The sequence below is a fragment of the Rutilus rutilus genome (genome assembly GCF_951802725.1).
Source record: "Rutilus rutilus genome assembly, chromosome: 13".
In the NCBI taxonomy this organism is placed as follows: domain Eukaryota; kingdom Metazoa; phylum Chordata; class Actinopteri; order Cypriniformes; family Leuciscidae; genus Rutilus; species Rutilus rutilus.
Genome location: NC_140218.1, coordinates 11,688,990 through 11,703,443, shown reverse-complemented (window position 1 = coordinate 11,703,443; position 14,454 = coordinate 11,688,990). Strand labels below are relative to the sequence as shown.

Below are 14,454 nucleotides of genomic sequence, written 5' to 3'. Positions count from 1 at the left end.
CCGAGGCAGACATCCACACACACACACACACGCACATGTCTCTCATCTGTCTGGGCTCTGGCTGTTCTGGCTGTCCCCCCCCCCAGCACATGTAGCCCCCCCTCCTCTTCCTCTTCGGTAACCATAGGAACTGGCTCCCTCTGAAGGCGCTGCATTTGTGGGAGATGACGGCTTTTTGTTCTCTGGATTCCTTTTTTGGTCTTCCTGTGCACAAGAAAAGCTCAGCTGCACGTCTTTACCTCCACTTCCCCTCCCGGACCAAAGGGAGCATTTTCCTTCCTTTCTACACCTGCGGTTCACTTCCTTATTTCAGTGTACAGCGCTACCGTTAAGAGAAGAAAGAAGAAAAAAAAAACACTCTCAGTAACATCCTCTGGTTTCAGCACAAAGCGGACCTGGTGATTTTCTTTTTAAGTCAGGCCAAACACAGTGTAGTAAGTGGGTGAATCCTTCAAAACAGACCTCGTCCGGGTCATATTTAAACCCCAAATCAATAAAAGAGGATTTTTTAAAATATTTTGCTGAAAGAAAATGAAGCATGTATCTAGTAACATTAAGTATGTTTACACTGAGATGTGTGTATATATACATACGTGTATATATATATATATATATATTTCATGATATTAAAATAAAAGAATGACCAACGTTTTTATAAATTGCATAATAAGACTCACAGATATTCTGTTTGAATCATTCTGATAAATCATTCACTGAATTAATCTAATGCAAATTAGCATATGATTCACTTAATGAACTGGGGTAATCACTTTCAGTCATATCAGACTCGATGATACATTTTATGTGTTCTTAAGTTTGTGAAACTATAATAAAATAAAACTGTAATAAAAATAAATCCGTTTTTTAAACATTAAGGGTGTGTTCACACTTGACAGGTTTGGTTCGATTAAAATGTAACTCTGAAATATGAACGCAACACGGGCCAAAGACAACTAAACAAACCAAAAACAGGACATGATGACACAAGACCCTAAACAGACAGAATGCTCAAGCATACATGTTTTTTTCTCATCACAAATATGCCATAAAAGCCAGTTTTTTTTTTTGTATCTCTAGGCTCAGTGTTAAAAATGACAGTGTGAACGCTAAGCAAACCAGGACTAAATGTATTATTTTCTTTCCAAAAGAACCAAATAATACATTCTAACTACACCCTAACTACAAATGTGTGAACACACCCTACAACAGTTTACCAAAATAGTGTTGTAGTTAAGACCAATTATGGGGATTTTGAACAGAAACCTAGGCACGAGGTGAGATTCACCCTTTAAACCGTAACCAATCCCCACTGCTGCCCATTACCCATCCCAGAAGCCACTGATAATAGAGTAATCTAAGCTTTTTAACCAAATCTCTAAGCTGCTCCGGCTTATGCCTGGGACCTTCAGAGTCATGTGTCAGTACACATTTAGAGATAATCAAATGCACATTACAGTAATTGTTTTCCACATTTTTAGTTCTTCACAGACAAGTTGGATAAAAGCTTTGTTTTCAGTGCGTCATTGCTGCGATTTGACCTTCAATCAATTTTTGAGGCGATGTGGGATGTTTGTAGCTTCTGCTGTTTGCTTTTAATGTCCAAAACACTTCACGTCTCCTCTGTGTTTTTCCTCTACACGCTCTCAATCGTTTATGTAGGAGAAAGTTGAACCCCAGGTTGGTAAAGTTGCTCTTGCTTTCAGCTTTCAATGTCCATTTTCTATGCGTGTGTATGTGTGTCATTTCACCATTTGCTTGTCCACCTGAGATTTGTCCTGGCTTTCTAGAGATTGTGGAAGTGGTCCATAAATAGTGTCACATTTCCTCATAACTGGCTCACTCACAACCATTTTACATTTGTCCTTCACATTGACTTTGTGGTTGGTCCTTTAGTGTATTGTCGATTTTTTTTCCTTTACATTTGTTTAGGCTGCATGCCAATTTTCATGTTATCTGCATTGCTAGAATAGGTCAGTTCATCCCAAATCATTGAACGATGAAAATAATATGTCAAATATACAATTATCTATCCTGTGTTGACGTATTTCCTGTTTAAACAGGAAGTTGTCACGGGAATATCTACATTACCCTTTTTTTTGTTTTTTTTATAGTAGAATATAAACTAAATATAAAGTCGAACAGACTTGCACTAAAACCCACTAAATTCAGATTTTGATTTCATTAAATGAACCTAAAAGCAATAATGTTAAGATAACATTAGCATTTAGCTAAATTAACAGTAAAAATATAGACTAATAGCTACGTTTTCAGTTTAGCTAACTTGTTAGTTTTGATTCTCATTCCAGAGATCATTTTATTGGACAGAAATCTGTATATGGCCCACAAATTAAAAGACTAAATGTGGATAGTGACTAAATGCGTATCTGTTTTAAACAATTTTTTTTAGTGCATATATGCTATGCTAAGAGTACGTTAACGTATAAATGGCCTCAAAGCTAACAGACTTTGTCACAGTTTGATTTCATGAGGTCATTATATTAATATCATTAAAAACAATAATGTTAAGATAGCAGTAGCATTTAGCTAAATGAACATAGCCAATAGCCTTTAGTTTAACTAACTTAATAGTTCTCATTCTCATTCCATGGATGATTTTATTGGACAGTCATTTGTAAGTGGCCCTGTGAATTGAAAGACTTAATTCAAATGTGTGCTAAAAGCATAAGCTATTCTAAGAGTACGCTAGCATAGAAATGGCCTCAAAGCTAACAGACTTGGACTAAAGTGCACTAAAATTGTCAAATTTTTATTTCATGTGGTCATTAAATTAATATCATTAAAAACAATACTGTTAAGATAGCAGTAGCATTTAGATAAATTAAAAGTAAAAATCTAAACTAAAGGCTACTGGCTATGTTTGACTAACTTGCTAGTTCTAATTCTCACTCCATAAATGATTTTATTGGTCATTTTAATAGGAAGCAATGCAAAAGCGAATCATTTCTGCACGGAGATTTCAAATTTGTTTGTATTTCTACACTATTGAGAATATTCAATGGATCTTTTTTTGCATGCGAAATTTCGCCAATGTGACCGGACTTTAAGAATCGGGATGCAGCCTTAGCGTTAGCCATCAGCGTTACAGTAAACGCACAGTAGCCTCGTCCAGTTTATTCTTCTCATAAACCCTGCTTATCAGAATCACTGTTTTATACCCTTTTGTACATCTGAATTTTGAATGGGACCCTGCCTATGAATAATACATTTGCATTGTATGAATATGAATATGTGCCCATCTGTGTACTGTATACATGTCATTGTTTTCACTGGTGCGGTTATGTTTTAATTATGTTTAACGGCAGCAAGCAGTAGCTCAGAGACCTGGAGAGGTTTTGTGTCGGGTCAGCATGTCTTGGCGATGGATAAAGTCTTATTACTTTAGCTTAGGGAGTGAGTCACAGTCTAACACCCCACTGCTCAGACTAAAACACACCATCTATTATTAAAAACCCATCAAGCCTCTAAGACAACCCAGACGTATGACTCATTTTTTGATAAATCTACCAGTTATGTAGTAAATAATTCACCCAAAAATGAAAAAAGTCAGTCATTCCAATCCCATGTGATTTTCTTTCTTTATAGGAATCAAAAGGAGATGTTTTCGTGAATGTTTGCGCTGCTCTTTTACGCATGATGAAAGCATATTGTGCCAATATACGCCCCAAAAAGACAAACAAAAAAAAGCCCCATAACTATAGTTCATACAACTTGTGCATTACATGTAAGCGTGAACAATAATGTAAATGCCTGTCATGTCTCAAAGCTATTATATGGCTTCAAAAAACTGATTTGTAAGAAAATTAATACAATTATTCAGCAAGAATGGGTTAAAATGATTTTAAAAAATGACAGTAAAGGCATTTATAATGTATAATTTATTTAGACTTACTAAGAATGAAATAAGAATTTTGTTTTTTTAGTAATTCATAAGGGTTTGGAACAACTTGAGGGCGAGTAAATGATAACAATGTTTATTTTTGGGTGAACTATCCCTTTGAATGGATGTTTCATTGATGTATAATTTGGCGTAGGTAGTTAATGTCTTTAGAAGAGCTTCGTCTGCATTCTAATACCTCGTTTCAGGGATGATAAAGCAGGAATAATACCACAGATGTAATCTCAGGGTGTGTGTTTTGGGCGGGTAAGAAAATCATGAATGTGTCACCAGATATGCACCAAATATGTGAGTCAAACTGCAGGTGTATTATGCATGTGTGTTTTTTCTGCTGTCTTAGGGAGGGTGACTGGTGGCTGGCTCGTTCGCTGACGACAGGAGAGAGTGGATACATTCCCAGCAATTATGTGGCACCGTCTGATTCCATCCAGGCTGAAGAGTAAATCCTCTTCCTCCTCCTCTTTCATTTCTTTTCTGTGCTGTTCTCCTCCCCGTGCCTCCTCTGTTTTTTTTTTCCCATCGATGTGATGTCAGAAATGATTCTGGTTCCTTATCGTTAATGGAATCGTTTATATTACTAAACAAAACAATAGTTGGACAAATCAGTTTAATTTCGGTTTATAATCAATTTATATTGGGCTTTATTCAATACAGATGGTTTCAAAGCAGCTTTACGGTGATGAATAGGAAAATAACAGAATCAGTTGCACAGACTTGTCGACTTTAATGCTCTGCCATGACGTTTTAAGCTTGATGTCGACTAGTCGCTGATCAATATTTGACTTCCACTTTTACGCTCTGTTTTCAACAGTTAAAATAGCAAATAAATGCATACTCGGAGAGCGCTCCACAAGATATGTTTGATTATACCATCTGGATGCTCAAAATTGATCGAGTGAATGCACTTTTGAACAGCTTATTGTAGACGTAAGTAAAACTAATGAGCTGCTGCACTGTAAAGCACACACACATACAGACAGTGGCTCGCAGATTCAGTTGTTCTGTGATTTATCAATAAAATAACTTCGAAACTGAAAAGTTCTAGCATATATCTAGACGCTGCCAGGTAGTATTATTTCACACGCAATCGCTCTCTCACTAATGCATTCATATAAATGTAATCTTTACTGTGCTACTTTATCTGAATCTGATTTCGAATAAGCAGAAATCTGTGAGAAATATAACAACCCAAAGGTAAAAGAACTGATAAAAATAAGCTGTTACGTAGGAGCGATGTGTCAAATGCCATAGCTGTGCACAAGGAAACACGCGTTCGAGTCTCGGCTTGGAGTTCAGGCTTATTGGTTCATTATTGACATCATCAGCGACTAGTCAATGTCGACTCGACTTGAATCACATAAGTGTTGACTTTTAAAAAAATCTGAAGTCGGTCAATTAGTCAGCTCAAGTCAGTTCAATGTTGATTCAATTCAGTTCAATAACAGTATCAGTATAGCAGAATTCAGTTTTAAAGCAGCTCTACATGTGAGTGAATCACATGTTAATGTTCTAACCTCCCCGACTGATTCAGTGATTGATCTATGAGTCCTTGATCTGATTCATTAAAAAGAACCATCTCATGAGAGTAATTTGTTCCTCGTTGGAAACAATCTGACTCAACAGAACGATTTGTTCATGAATCATCACTTAGCAAACACTGTGATTATTTTAGTACAGAAATATTTCAGTTCCAGTTTTTTATTTGAAGCTCAACCTTTGTGATGTTACCAACGAACTGATTCACACTCGCCCCTCTCTCTCCTTCCGGTCTGACCTTTGAGTCCTTCATTTTTCCCTTCATGGTTGCTCTCTTGTCCTCCATCATTATGAGTCTCTCCACCATCTCATCAGTTAGAAAGAAAAAACCTCATGCCCAAAAGACCTTTTCCCTCTCGAACGAGTAAAAGTCGTCAACATGTGCCCCGTGCAGCTCATCTATTGTCTGTCCTATTCATATGTAACTCGTAATATTTCCTGAGACACACACACACACACGCATGCGCTGTTGCTCCGTCGACTGGCGCATTAAAGAAATACACACAGGCACTCCTTTGAAAACCTATAATGACTCATTTTTCCACCCTTGCCTTGCCAGTCATCTCAGATTGACTCTGGAGAAAAGGTAAGACTGAGAGAGAGCCTGCCATGAGCGGCGAACAACAAACCTAGCTGATTTATAGACACTAAATGTCACTGGGTCAGTCATGAATCCCAAACACCATTGTTTTATTGTTGCTGGAACCAGGAATGGGAATATTACAACCTGAATCAATGTTCAATGTTTCATGCAGTACAATTCAGATGAGAATGTTGTAATTTTAGGCCCAAAACGCACTCTACAAAAAAGTTCACGTAAATGATTTCAGAACAGTGTTGCCATGATTAAGCATACACTACCGTTCAAAAGTTTAGTTTGTGTAAGTTTTTTTTTTTTTTGAAGAAATTAATACTTTTATTCAGCAAGGATGCATTAAATTGATCAAAAGTGACAGTAAATACTTTTATAATGTTAGAAATTATATATGCAGATTTTTTTACTTTCTATTCATCTAAGTATACTGAAATGCATGACTGTTTCCACAAAACTGTTTTCAACAATGATGATGATAAATATTTCTTGAGCAGCAAATCATCATATTAGAATGATTTCTGAAGGATCATGTGACACTGAAGACTGGAGTAATGATGCTGAAAATTCAGCTTTGATCACTGGAATAAATTACATTTTAAAATATATTCAAATAGAAAACAGCTATTTGAAATCGTAATAATATTTCACAATATTACTTTTACTATATAAATAAATGCAGCCTTTGTGAGCATAAGATACTTTTTTCAAAAACATTTTTAAAAATCCAAACTTTTGAATGGTAGTAGTGTACATAAATGCACAATGGAAAATGCGCATTTCTGTCTGCATACTAGCATAAATAATATCATAATATATTTCTGGCCAGCTGCATGTCTCTGATATAATGCTACATGTGATTTATTCCCTCTAAATACCCTCTCTCTCTCTCTTTTTCTCTTTCTCCGTCTCTCTGTCCAGATGGTACTTTGGAAAAATCACACGCAGGGACTCGGAGCGACTCCTCTTGAGTCTGGAGAACAGGAGAGGAACTTTCCTGGTCAGAGAGAGTGAGACAACCAAAGGTGATTGTGAATAGTACCAACTACAAGTGCAAATTATTTTATTTTATTTTTTTTATTTTTTTTTTCATTTGTTTTATTTAATATATTATTAAAAATTAAATAAATGTATTGTTACTTATTGTTACTATAGAACATATATATTTTTTTATTTTTTTTATTATACATATTATTTTGTTTATTAATAACATAAATGTATAATTTTATTATAAATAAAATTTAAAAAAATTAAATATTTAATTTTAACATTTTAGTTTACTTAAATTGTAATTTTTAATTATGTTTACAGTTGAATATATAGTAGAATATACTTCTTCTCTTTTTTTTACCATACGTCTGGTCACACAGTATTGATTCATAGGTCAAACTGTAAGGATAAATGGAAAATTGTGTCAGAATGAAATCAAGGGAATCACAAGGTCATGAGTTCGACATCCCAGGGCCAGGGAATAGAGGAACTGATAAAAAGTAGTTGTTTTTTATGCCCGGTTCAGACTACACGATTTTAGCCCGATTTTGGCACGATCCGTTTGACGTATGGTGTCGTGGGGATTCGTAAACGACAATGTGTGTCGGGATGCGAGAATCGATCGTTTTATCTCGTATAGTAGCGTGTCATAGTTGGAGACAACCGACGGCGCGTCTGCGATGCTTCACGACAGAAAGACTGGCATGGTTTATTTTTTCCCGGTCTTCCATGACGGGTTCCGTCACATCTGTGACACTGACCAATAGGAGCACTGCAGCTCTTCCATACTTAATGAAAGGTATAGGTATAATACTGTTGTAGTGGAGGAAAGATTCGTGGAGCTGTGGCAGTCCTCCAGCCTTTATGATGTTTCCTCGAGGGACTACAATGACAAAATGAAAAACGATATTGCAGGCTCTTCAGCAACCCGGCGAGTAGGCTATATTTATTTTTACTACTGGCTAAAAATAAAAAAAAACAATACTTTACCTCAAGTTCTCTTTGGAGGATTCCATACGGTCCTCTTTGTGCAATCTAGGAATATGTTTTCTTTCTTTTGGGGGATTTTCTGATGACAAGGCATCCAGTGCAAAACACACCGCTTCGGTAGCCATTGTTTACGCTCTCAACATCTGTCAGTCGATAGTTACATTAATATGTAATTATAGATAGGCATTAATAAAAGCATCTCCCAAACAACTAACAGTGAAATGTCCCAGTGCTGTTTGAACGCCGCTCAGCCAATCACATTCAGAGATTGGAGCGAACTATTGCATAATAAAGGAAATTTTCATGCGTGTGTCTACGGTGAAAAGAAGTTGCGTTTCAGTATTTGATTGTGCAGATCAGAACAATGTGCTTGTTCAGTTGAATTCCCCTTTTCTGTTATCAGTTTGTCAGACGCAGTCATGCTCATATTCCTCATCTCCTCCCTCTGCCAACCATCTTTTCTCTCTCTCTCTCTAAACATCGTATATATATCTACGCTCCATATATGGCCTTTTACCTTCGCTTCTACACAAACAATGTTCATTTGAGATGATAGAGTGCTTGTGTGTGCATGTTTGAGCCTGATGAAGAAGGGAATGTGAAGGTCAGAGAAGTGCTTGCAGGGATGAAGAGCAAGAAGTAGGTCAACCCATAGCTGTGCCTATAACCGTGAGCCATATCTCACAGCTCATAGCGTCAGCGCGGGGCACAGAGAGACCGAGATTACCCAGAGAGAGAGAAAACAAGGACGAGAGAGGCTGAAGGATGAGTCAAACCCCAAAGAGAGACCGCAGAGGGAACGAGGGAGCAAGTGACAGGGAGAGTGAATCAAGAAATGAGCCATGTGTGCAATGATGACAGCGCCCCCTACAGATCATGTTACACACAAAATTGATATTGTTAAGAATATGGGTAACCAAACAGTTGATGGACCCCATTGACTTCCATAGTAGCTTTTTTGGTAGCACTTTATTCCTACTATTAACTAGTTGCTTATTAGCATGCATATTACTATGATATTGGCTGTTTATTAGTACTTATAAAGCACAAATTTATGCCTTATTCTGCATGACCTTATTCTACCCAATACCTAAACCCTAACCCTAACTAACTTACTATCTATTAATAAGCAGTAATTAGGAGATTACTGAAGCAAAGTCGTAGTTAATAGTTAGTTAAGTGAGAATTGGACACTATCTAATCTAAAGTCAATGCGGTCCATCAACTGTTTGGTTAATGGAAAAGGCATTTTAGTATAATTGTAAAAACATCCCCTTCAGGTCGTGACTTTTATGTTGTTATTAATATTTTAAGATGAACACTTACTGGACTGAACCATATTAGGGTGACTTGATTATCCATAATTCCTTTTTTTAGAAACAAATCATATTAAAATGTATCAAATATAATATCGGGAGATATAGAGTGACAACTGATATTTATATGCATTTAATGTAAGCTATAAGAATTTCCTCCATATTCTCACTATATTATACTATATGAGCCAAAAATAAAGTTTGTCTAAAAGTTCATTAAAAATATTTAAAAACAAATTAGATTTTTCTAACTATTATTTCATATTTCAGACATTACATACACTGTAAAAAATTATATAATTAGTAAGTCATGGCAACTTATGTTTTTACGTTGTTTAACATATTTTGATGATTTTTTATAAGTTATACTAGATTCAAGCCAATTTTAAGTCATTTTAATATAATTTAAGTTGAAATAACAAGTTTATTATACTTAAAAATGTAAGGCAGCAACTGAATTTAAGTTGAAACGGGTGGATTTTTTTTTTTACTCAATTTCAAAAATGGAAATTTTTGCTACAAAATGATGTATTTGTAGGGAAACTCCTCATGCTATTTCACACTCCAGAAACTGGCACCAAAGAGAAGTCTTAAAGGTACAGTCACAAAAACAAATCCTGTTTAACAGGATTAATAAATGGATTGCAGCATCTGCTGAGTGTAAAACTAATTTACAGTTGTTTTGATGCTAGAAACTAAAGTCGACTTTAAGTAAAGAAAGCAGACTTCAGAGAAAAATAAAATGCTACAAAAGTGCAGAATCTGACAGTTTCGAGCCTGAAACGTGGGTCAATGTTCTCCATGTCATCGAGAGCACTTCATGACTCTATTCTTTGTGTTTTTTAGGTGCCTACTGTCTTTCCGTCCTGGATTACGACAATGTCAAGGGCCTAAATGTCAAACATTACAAGATCAGGAAGCTGGACAGCGGGGGATTTTACATCACGTCACGCACTCAGTTCAGTACTTTACAGCAGCTGGTCAACCACTACCGCCGTGAGTCTCTTTCTCATAGACACCTGCTTGTTTCTGAATGTCTGTGAGGGGAAGTGATACAGACTCTTATTTCTGGAAGTGGGAACTCAGGCTGTTGCAAAATAAGGATTAGTTAAAACCTATAAATAGAGAAATGGCATAAAGCAATTACATAATGAATGATCCTTCACTTCTAATGATTGTGATTAAAGCAGTAAGCCATGAGTGACCCTGAACTGCTCTACAGGTGTTAAAAAAACCCTAAAAGGAGTGTTAAAATGGGCCTAAAATGAAATATGAAGATTAACTAAATAAATTCATATTTATTAAGTTCTTTATAAGTTATATAAGTGTTATTTATTTTATTTTGATGATTATTATTAAAATAAAACAAATATGTTATTGTTATTATCAACAATAATCCTAATAATTATAATAATGTATGTTTTTATTTTAAGTGATTGAAAATAATAATACATTTATTTATGTTTTCTTTATTTTAGTTGTTTCATTAGTCAGTTATTGTTAATAAATAATAAAATAAATAAAGAATTTTATTACATTCATATTAATAGTATTAATATTAATGAACATTTTAGTGATTTTATTTATTTTATTATTATTACTATAGAATTAATATAACAATTATAAATATAATTATGGTTATATTCATTAATAATTATATATAATATTAGTATTACTGAAAATATTAATTGTACTTTTATTTATATATATTTATTATTGCTTTAGAAAATAATAACTATGGTTATATATTATTATTATTATTATTATTATTATTTTATTATTACTATAGAAAATAATATAATAATTATGGTTTTATATATATATATTATAAAGTATAAAGTTAATTATAGGTTATATAAAATATAGTTGCCAATCAGCATTGCGACTTACCAGAACTAGCAATTTTTTAAAAACAGATTTGAAAATATCGTGAGAAACATTAACACACTTTCCTCCTGTCGGCGTGTGTCACAGAGCACGCAGACGGCCTGTGTCACTGTCTGAGTGACGTGTGTCCAGTGCTGAAGCCTCAGACTCAGGGTCTGGCACGGGACGCCTGGGAGATCCCACGTGACTCTCTGAGACTGGACGTCAAACTGGGCCAGGGCTGTTTCGGAGAGGTCTGGATGGGTAAGACTTCTTCTTTCAACTTTCTTCCATCAAAAATGAAGCTTTGTGAGTTAAATAAGTAGCTCACCGGTGTATAATACCAGAGTGCTTGTGTAATGACACATTCACATAACAGACAAAGCTTGTTTCATGATTTCAGTGTCCTTTCCCCCTCATCAGGCACTTGGAATGGCACGACCCGCGTGGCCATCAAGACTCTGAAGCCTGGCACTATGTCTCCCGAGGCCTTCCTGCAGGAAGCGCAGGTGATGAAGAAACTCCGCCACGAGAAGCTGGTGCAGCTTTACGCTGTCGTCTCCGAGGAGCCCATTTACATCGTCACTGAGTACATGGGACAAGGTCAGTGCGGACATTCAGTGAACTATATTGGGATAAAGAAGCCTAAGAAATAAGAACTGAAAGAAGGACGTGTAAATAGAGCATCAAATCTGGATATTAGCAGCTTTCTTGTGAGGTCTCCCAATAAAAGTGTGAATGAAGATGTCAAGGTGTGATTTCTGCTTTCACAGGAAGCCTGTTAGATTTCCTGAAGGGTGACATGGGGAAAATGCTGCGGTTGCCTCAGCTTGTGGATATGGCCTCTCAGGTACTTTTACTCTGGCATTATCATATGATATCTAGTAATGAAATCAAAAACAAAAACTGTTTTGATACTAAAAACAAGTATCAAGTTAGGGGTTTTCGAAAGAAGTCTCTTCTGCTCACCAGGGCTGCATTTATTTGATAAAAAAATACAGTAAAAACAGTAAAATTGTGAAATATTATTATAATTTAAAATAACTGTTTTCTATTTTAATACATGTTAAATTGTCATTTATTTATGTGACGCAAAGCTGAATTTTCAGCATCATTATTTCGTCTTCGGTGTCTTCAGAAATCATTCTAATAAGCTGATTTGCTGCTCAAGAAACATTTCTGATTATTATCAATGTTGAAAACAGTTGTGCTGCTTCATATTTTTGTGGAAACTATGATATGAACTATGAAAAAAAAATCAAGATTCATTGATGAGCAGAAAGTTAAAAAGAACAGTATTATTTTAATGCACAAAAGTATTAATTAGTTTATAATATATATTCAAAATATAATATAAGTAAATTATATTGGAGCTGTAGCTAAACTAACTCAAATAAAAACCGTAATAGCCACAAATTACGTTTAATTAAATTTTGATACATAATATATGGTAAAGGTTTCCAATCCAAAATTAAACATGAAAATCCCACTATAACGCTAGCAATAACACTAGATGGTCCTGAAAAACTAAATTTGTAAAAAAAAAAGAAAAGTGAATAAATAAAACCATCATGGAACAAAAACTAAACTGAAAGAACAAAACAAACTAAACTCAAAATAAAAAACTATATAACCCTGCATTGAAGGACAAACCATATTTAGAGACCTGAATATCGTAAAGAGCATCTCACTAAAAAAACACCATTGTTGTGCAGTTTTTGCATGGGCAAGCGCCACTGTCATTGTCTTCATATTGTATATAAATCTATTTATATTCTGTGGATGCTCTGGAGGGCGGCGCTGAGCCCGGCAGTGTTATAATATATGTGTTGTCCTCAGATCGCCTCTGGAATGGCGTACGTGGAAAGAATGAACTATGTGCACAGGGACCTCAGGGCTGCCAACATCCTGGTGGGTGATAACCTGGTGTGTAAAGTCGCTGACTTCGGCCTCGCTCGACTCATCGAGGACAACGAATACACAGCCAGACAGGGTGAGGAGGAACACAACGACTCTTTTTGCCGCATGTGGTCGTTTTCCATTTTCTTCACGTCTTCAGTTTTCCTGAGGCCATAAAGTCATTGTCTCATTTTCTAGAGTTAATACTGCTGCCTTTTATACACTTCGACCTTAATTGAATGGGTTTAATCATGGTGACAGGCCTCTCTTAAATCATTATTGCAACAGGAGCAAAGTTTCCCATCAAGTGGACTGCGCCAGAGGCGGCTCTGTACGGGCGCTTCACCATTAAATCTGACGTGTGGTCGTTTGGCGTCTTACTGACGGAGCTGACGACCAAAGGCAGGGTGCCTTATCCAGGTACTACTTATCCATGTTTCCTGTCATTCCAGTATTGCTCAAAGAGAGTCACTGGTTCACTAGATTCAAATGTACCTTTTTTTACTTATAAATAACTTATAGATTTATATATATTTTTTAAATGGAATAAATGTTTTAAAGTATTGGGTCCGATGCAGGGTTTCATCATCTACAAAAAAAAGTTGAAGATAGATAGATAGATAGATAGATAGATAGATAGATAGATAGATAGATAGATAGATAGATAGATAGATAGATAGATAGATAGATAGATAGATAGATAGATAGATAGATAGATAGATAGATAGATTGATTGATTGATTGATTGATTGATAGACAGATAGATCTACATTTTTGAGCAGGTACATAACCAGCCAGTGTTCAAAACTCTCTGCCTTAGCTCGATTCAAAACGGTAAGCTTGTAATAATGTTTTTAATTCCACTGGTACTGGTGGATTTCCGCTGGAAATTCAAGCATGTTTTTGCGTCATTACGTCACATCTGTACACATAAAGAAGAGTATGTTCAAACGACAATCACCAGTGACAACTGGAGATTCACCCGTTGTAAAATGCGAAAGACTTCGGACTTCGGAGTGGCTACAGAAGAAAAGAGACTGCAACCAGCCCGTGCGAAAACAAGGATAAATATCGGAAGTGCATTAAATGTAGTCACGCAATGCTGATGTTGTTAACATTACAATTTGAGAACAAAGTATAATTTGCACAGTTTGATTTAATCGTTAGATTTAATCAGCGCGATTTACTGCAATGCTTTTTTTCCCCTTAGTTGGTCAGAACAAAAGTGGATGTTACTTGTTCAGATAAAATTTTCCGGTGAAAATTCTTATGTTGGTCATACTTCCAAAAAGTAGAATCTGTGATTCTGAATACCAGTATCCACACCGGCGCGGCGACCGACAGCCGCA

General features: G+C 35.7%; 1 protein-coding gene across 4 annotated transcripts in view; it reads left to right on the top strand.

Moving 5' to 3' along the window:
• Positions 1–14,454, top strand: part of src (v-src avian sarcoma (Schmidt-Ruppin A-2) viral oncogene homolog) — a 50,160-nt gene that overhangs the window by 30,525 nt on the left and 5,181 nt on the right. Inside the window, exons 4-13 of one of the 4 annotated variants that reach the window (XM_084427633.1) lie at positions 1,660–1,677; positions 4,257–4,355; positions 6,012–6,038; positions 6,966–7,069; positions 10,187–10,336; positions 11,315–11,470; positions 11,630–11,809; positions 11,980–12,056; positions 13,046–13,199; positions 13,394–13,525. In XM_084427633.1, coding sequence (XP_084283759.1) covers positions 1,660–1,677; positions 4,257–4,355; positions 6,012–6,038; positions 6,966–7,069; positions 10,187–10,336; positions 11,315–11,470; positions 11,630–11,809; positions 11,980–12,056; positions 13,046–13,199; positions 13,394–13,525 — 1,097 coding nt within the window. The remainder of the gene's footprint in view (positions 1–1,659; positions 1,678–4,256; positions 4,356–6,011; positions 6,039–6,965; positions 7,070–10,186; positions 10,337–11,314; positions 11,471–11,629; positions 11,810–11,979; positions 12,057–13,045; positions 13,200–13,393; positions 13,526–14,454) is intronic. The other 3 variants (XM_084427634.1, XM_084427635.1, XM_084427636.1) reach the window with 3 other exon arrangements.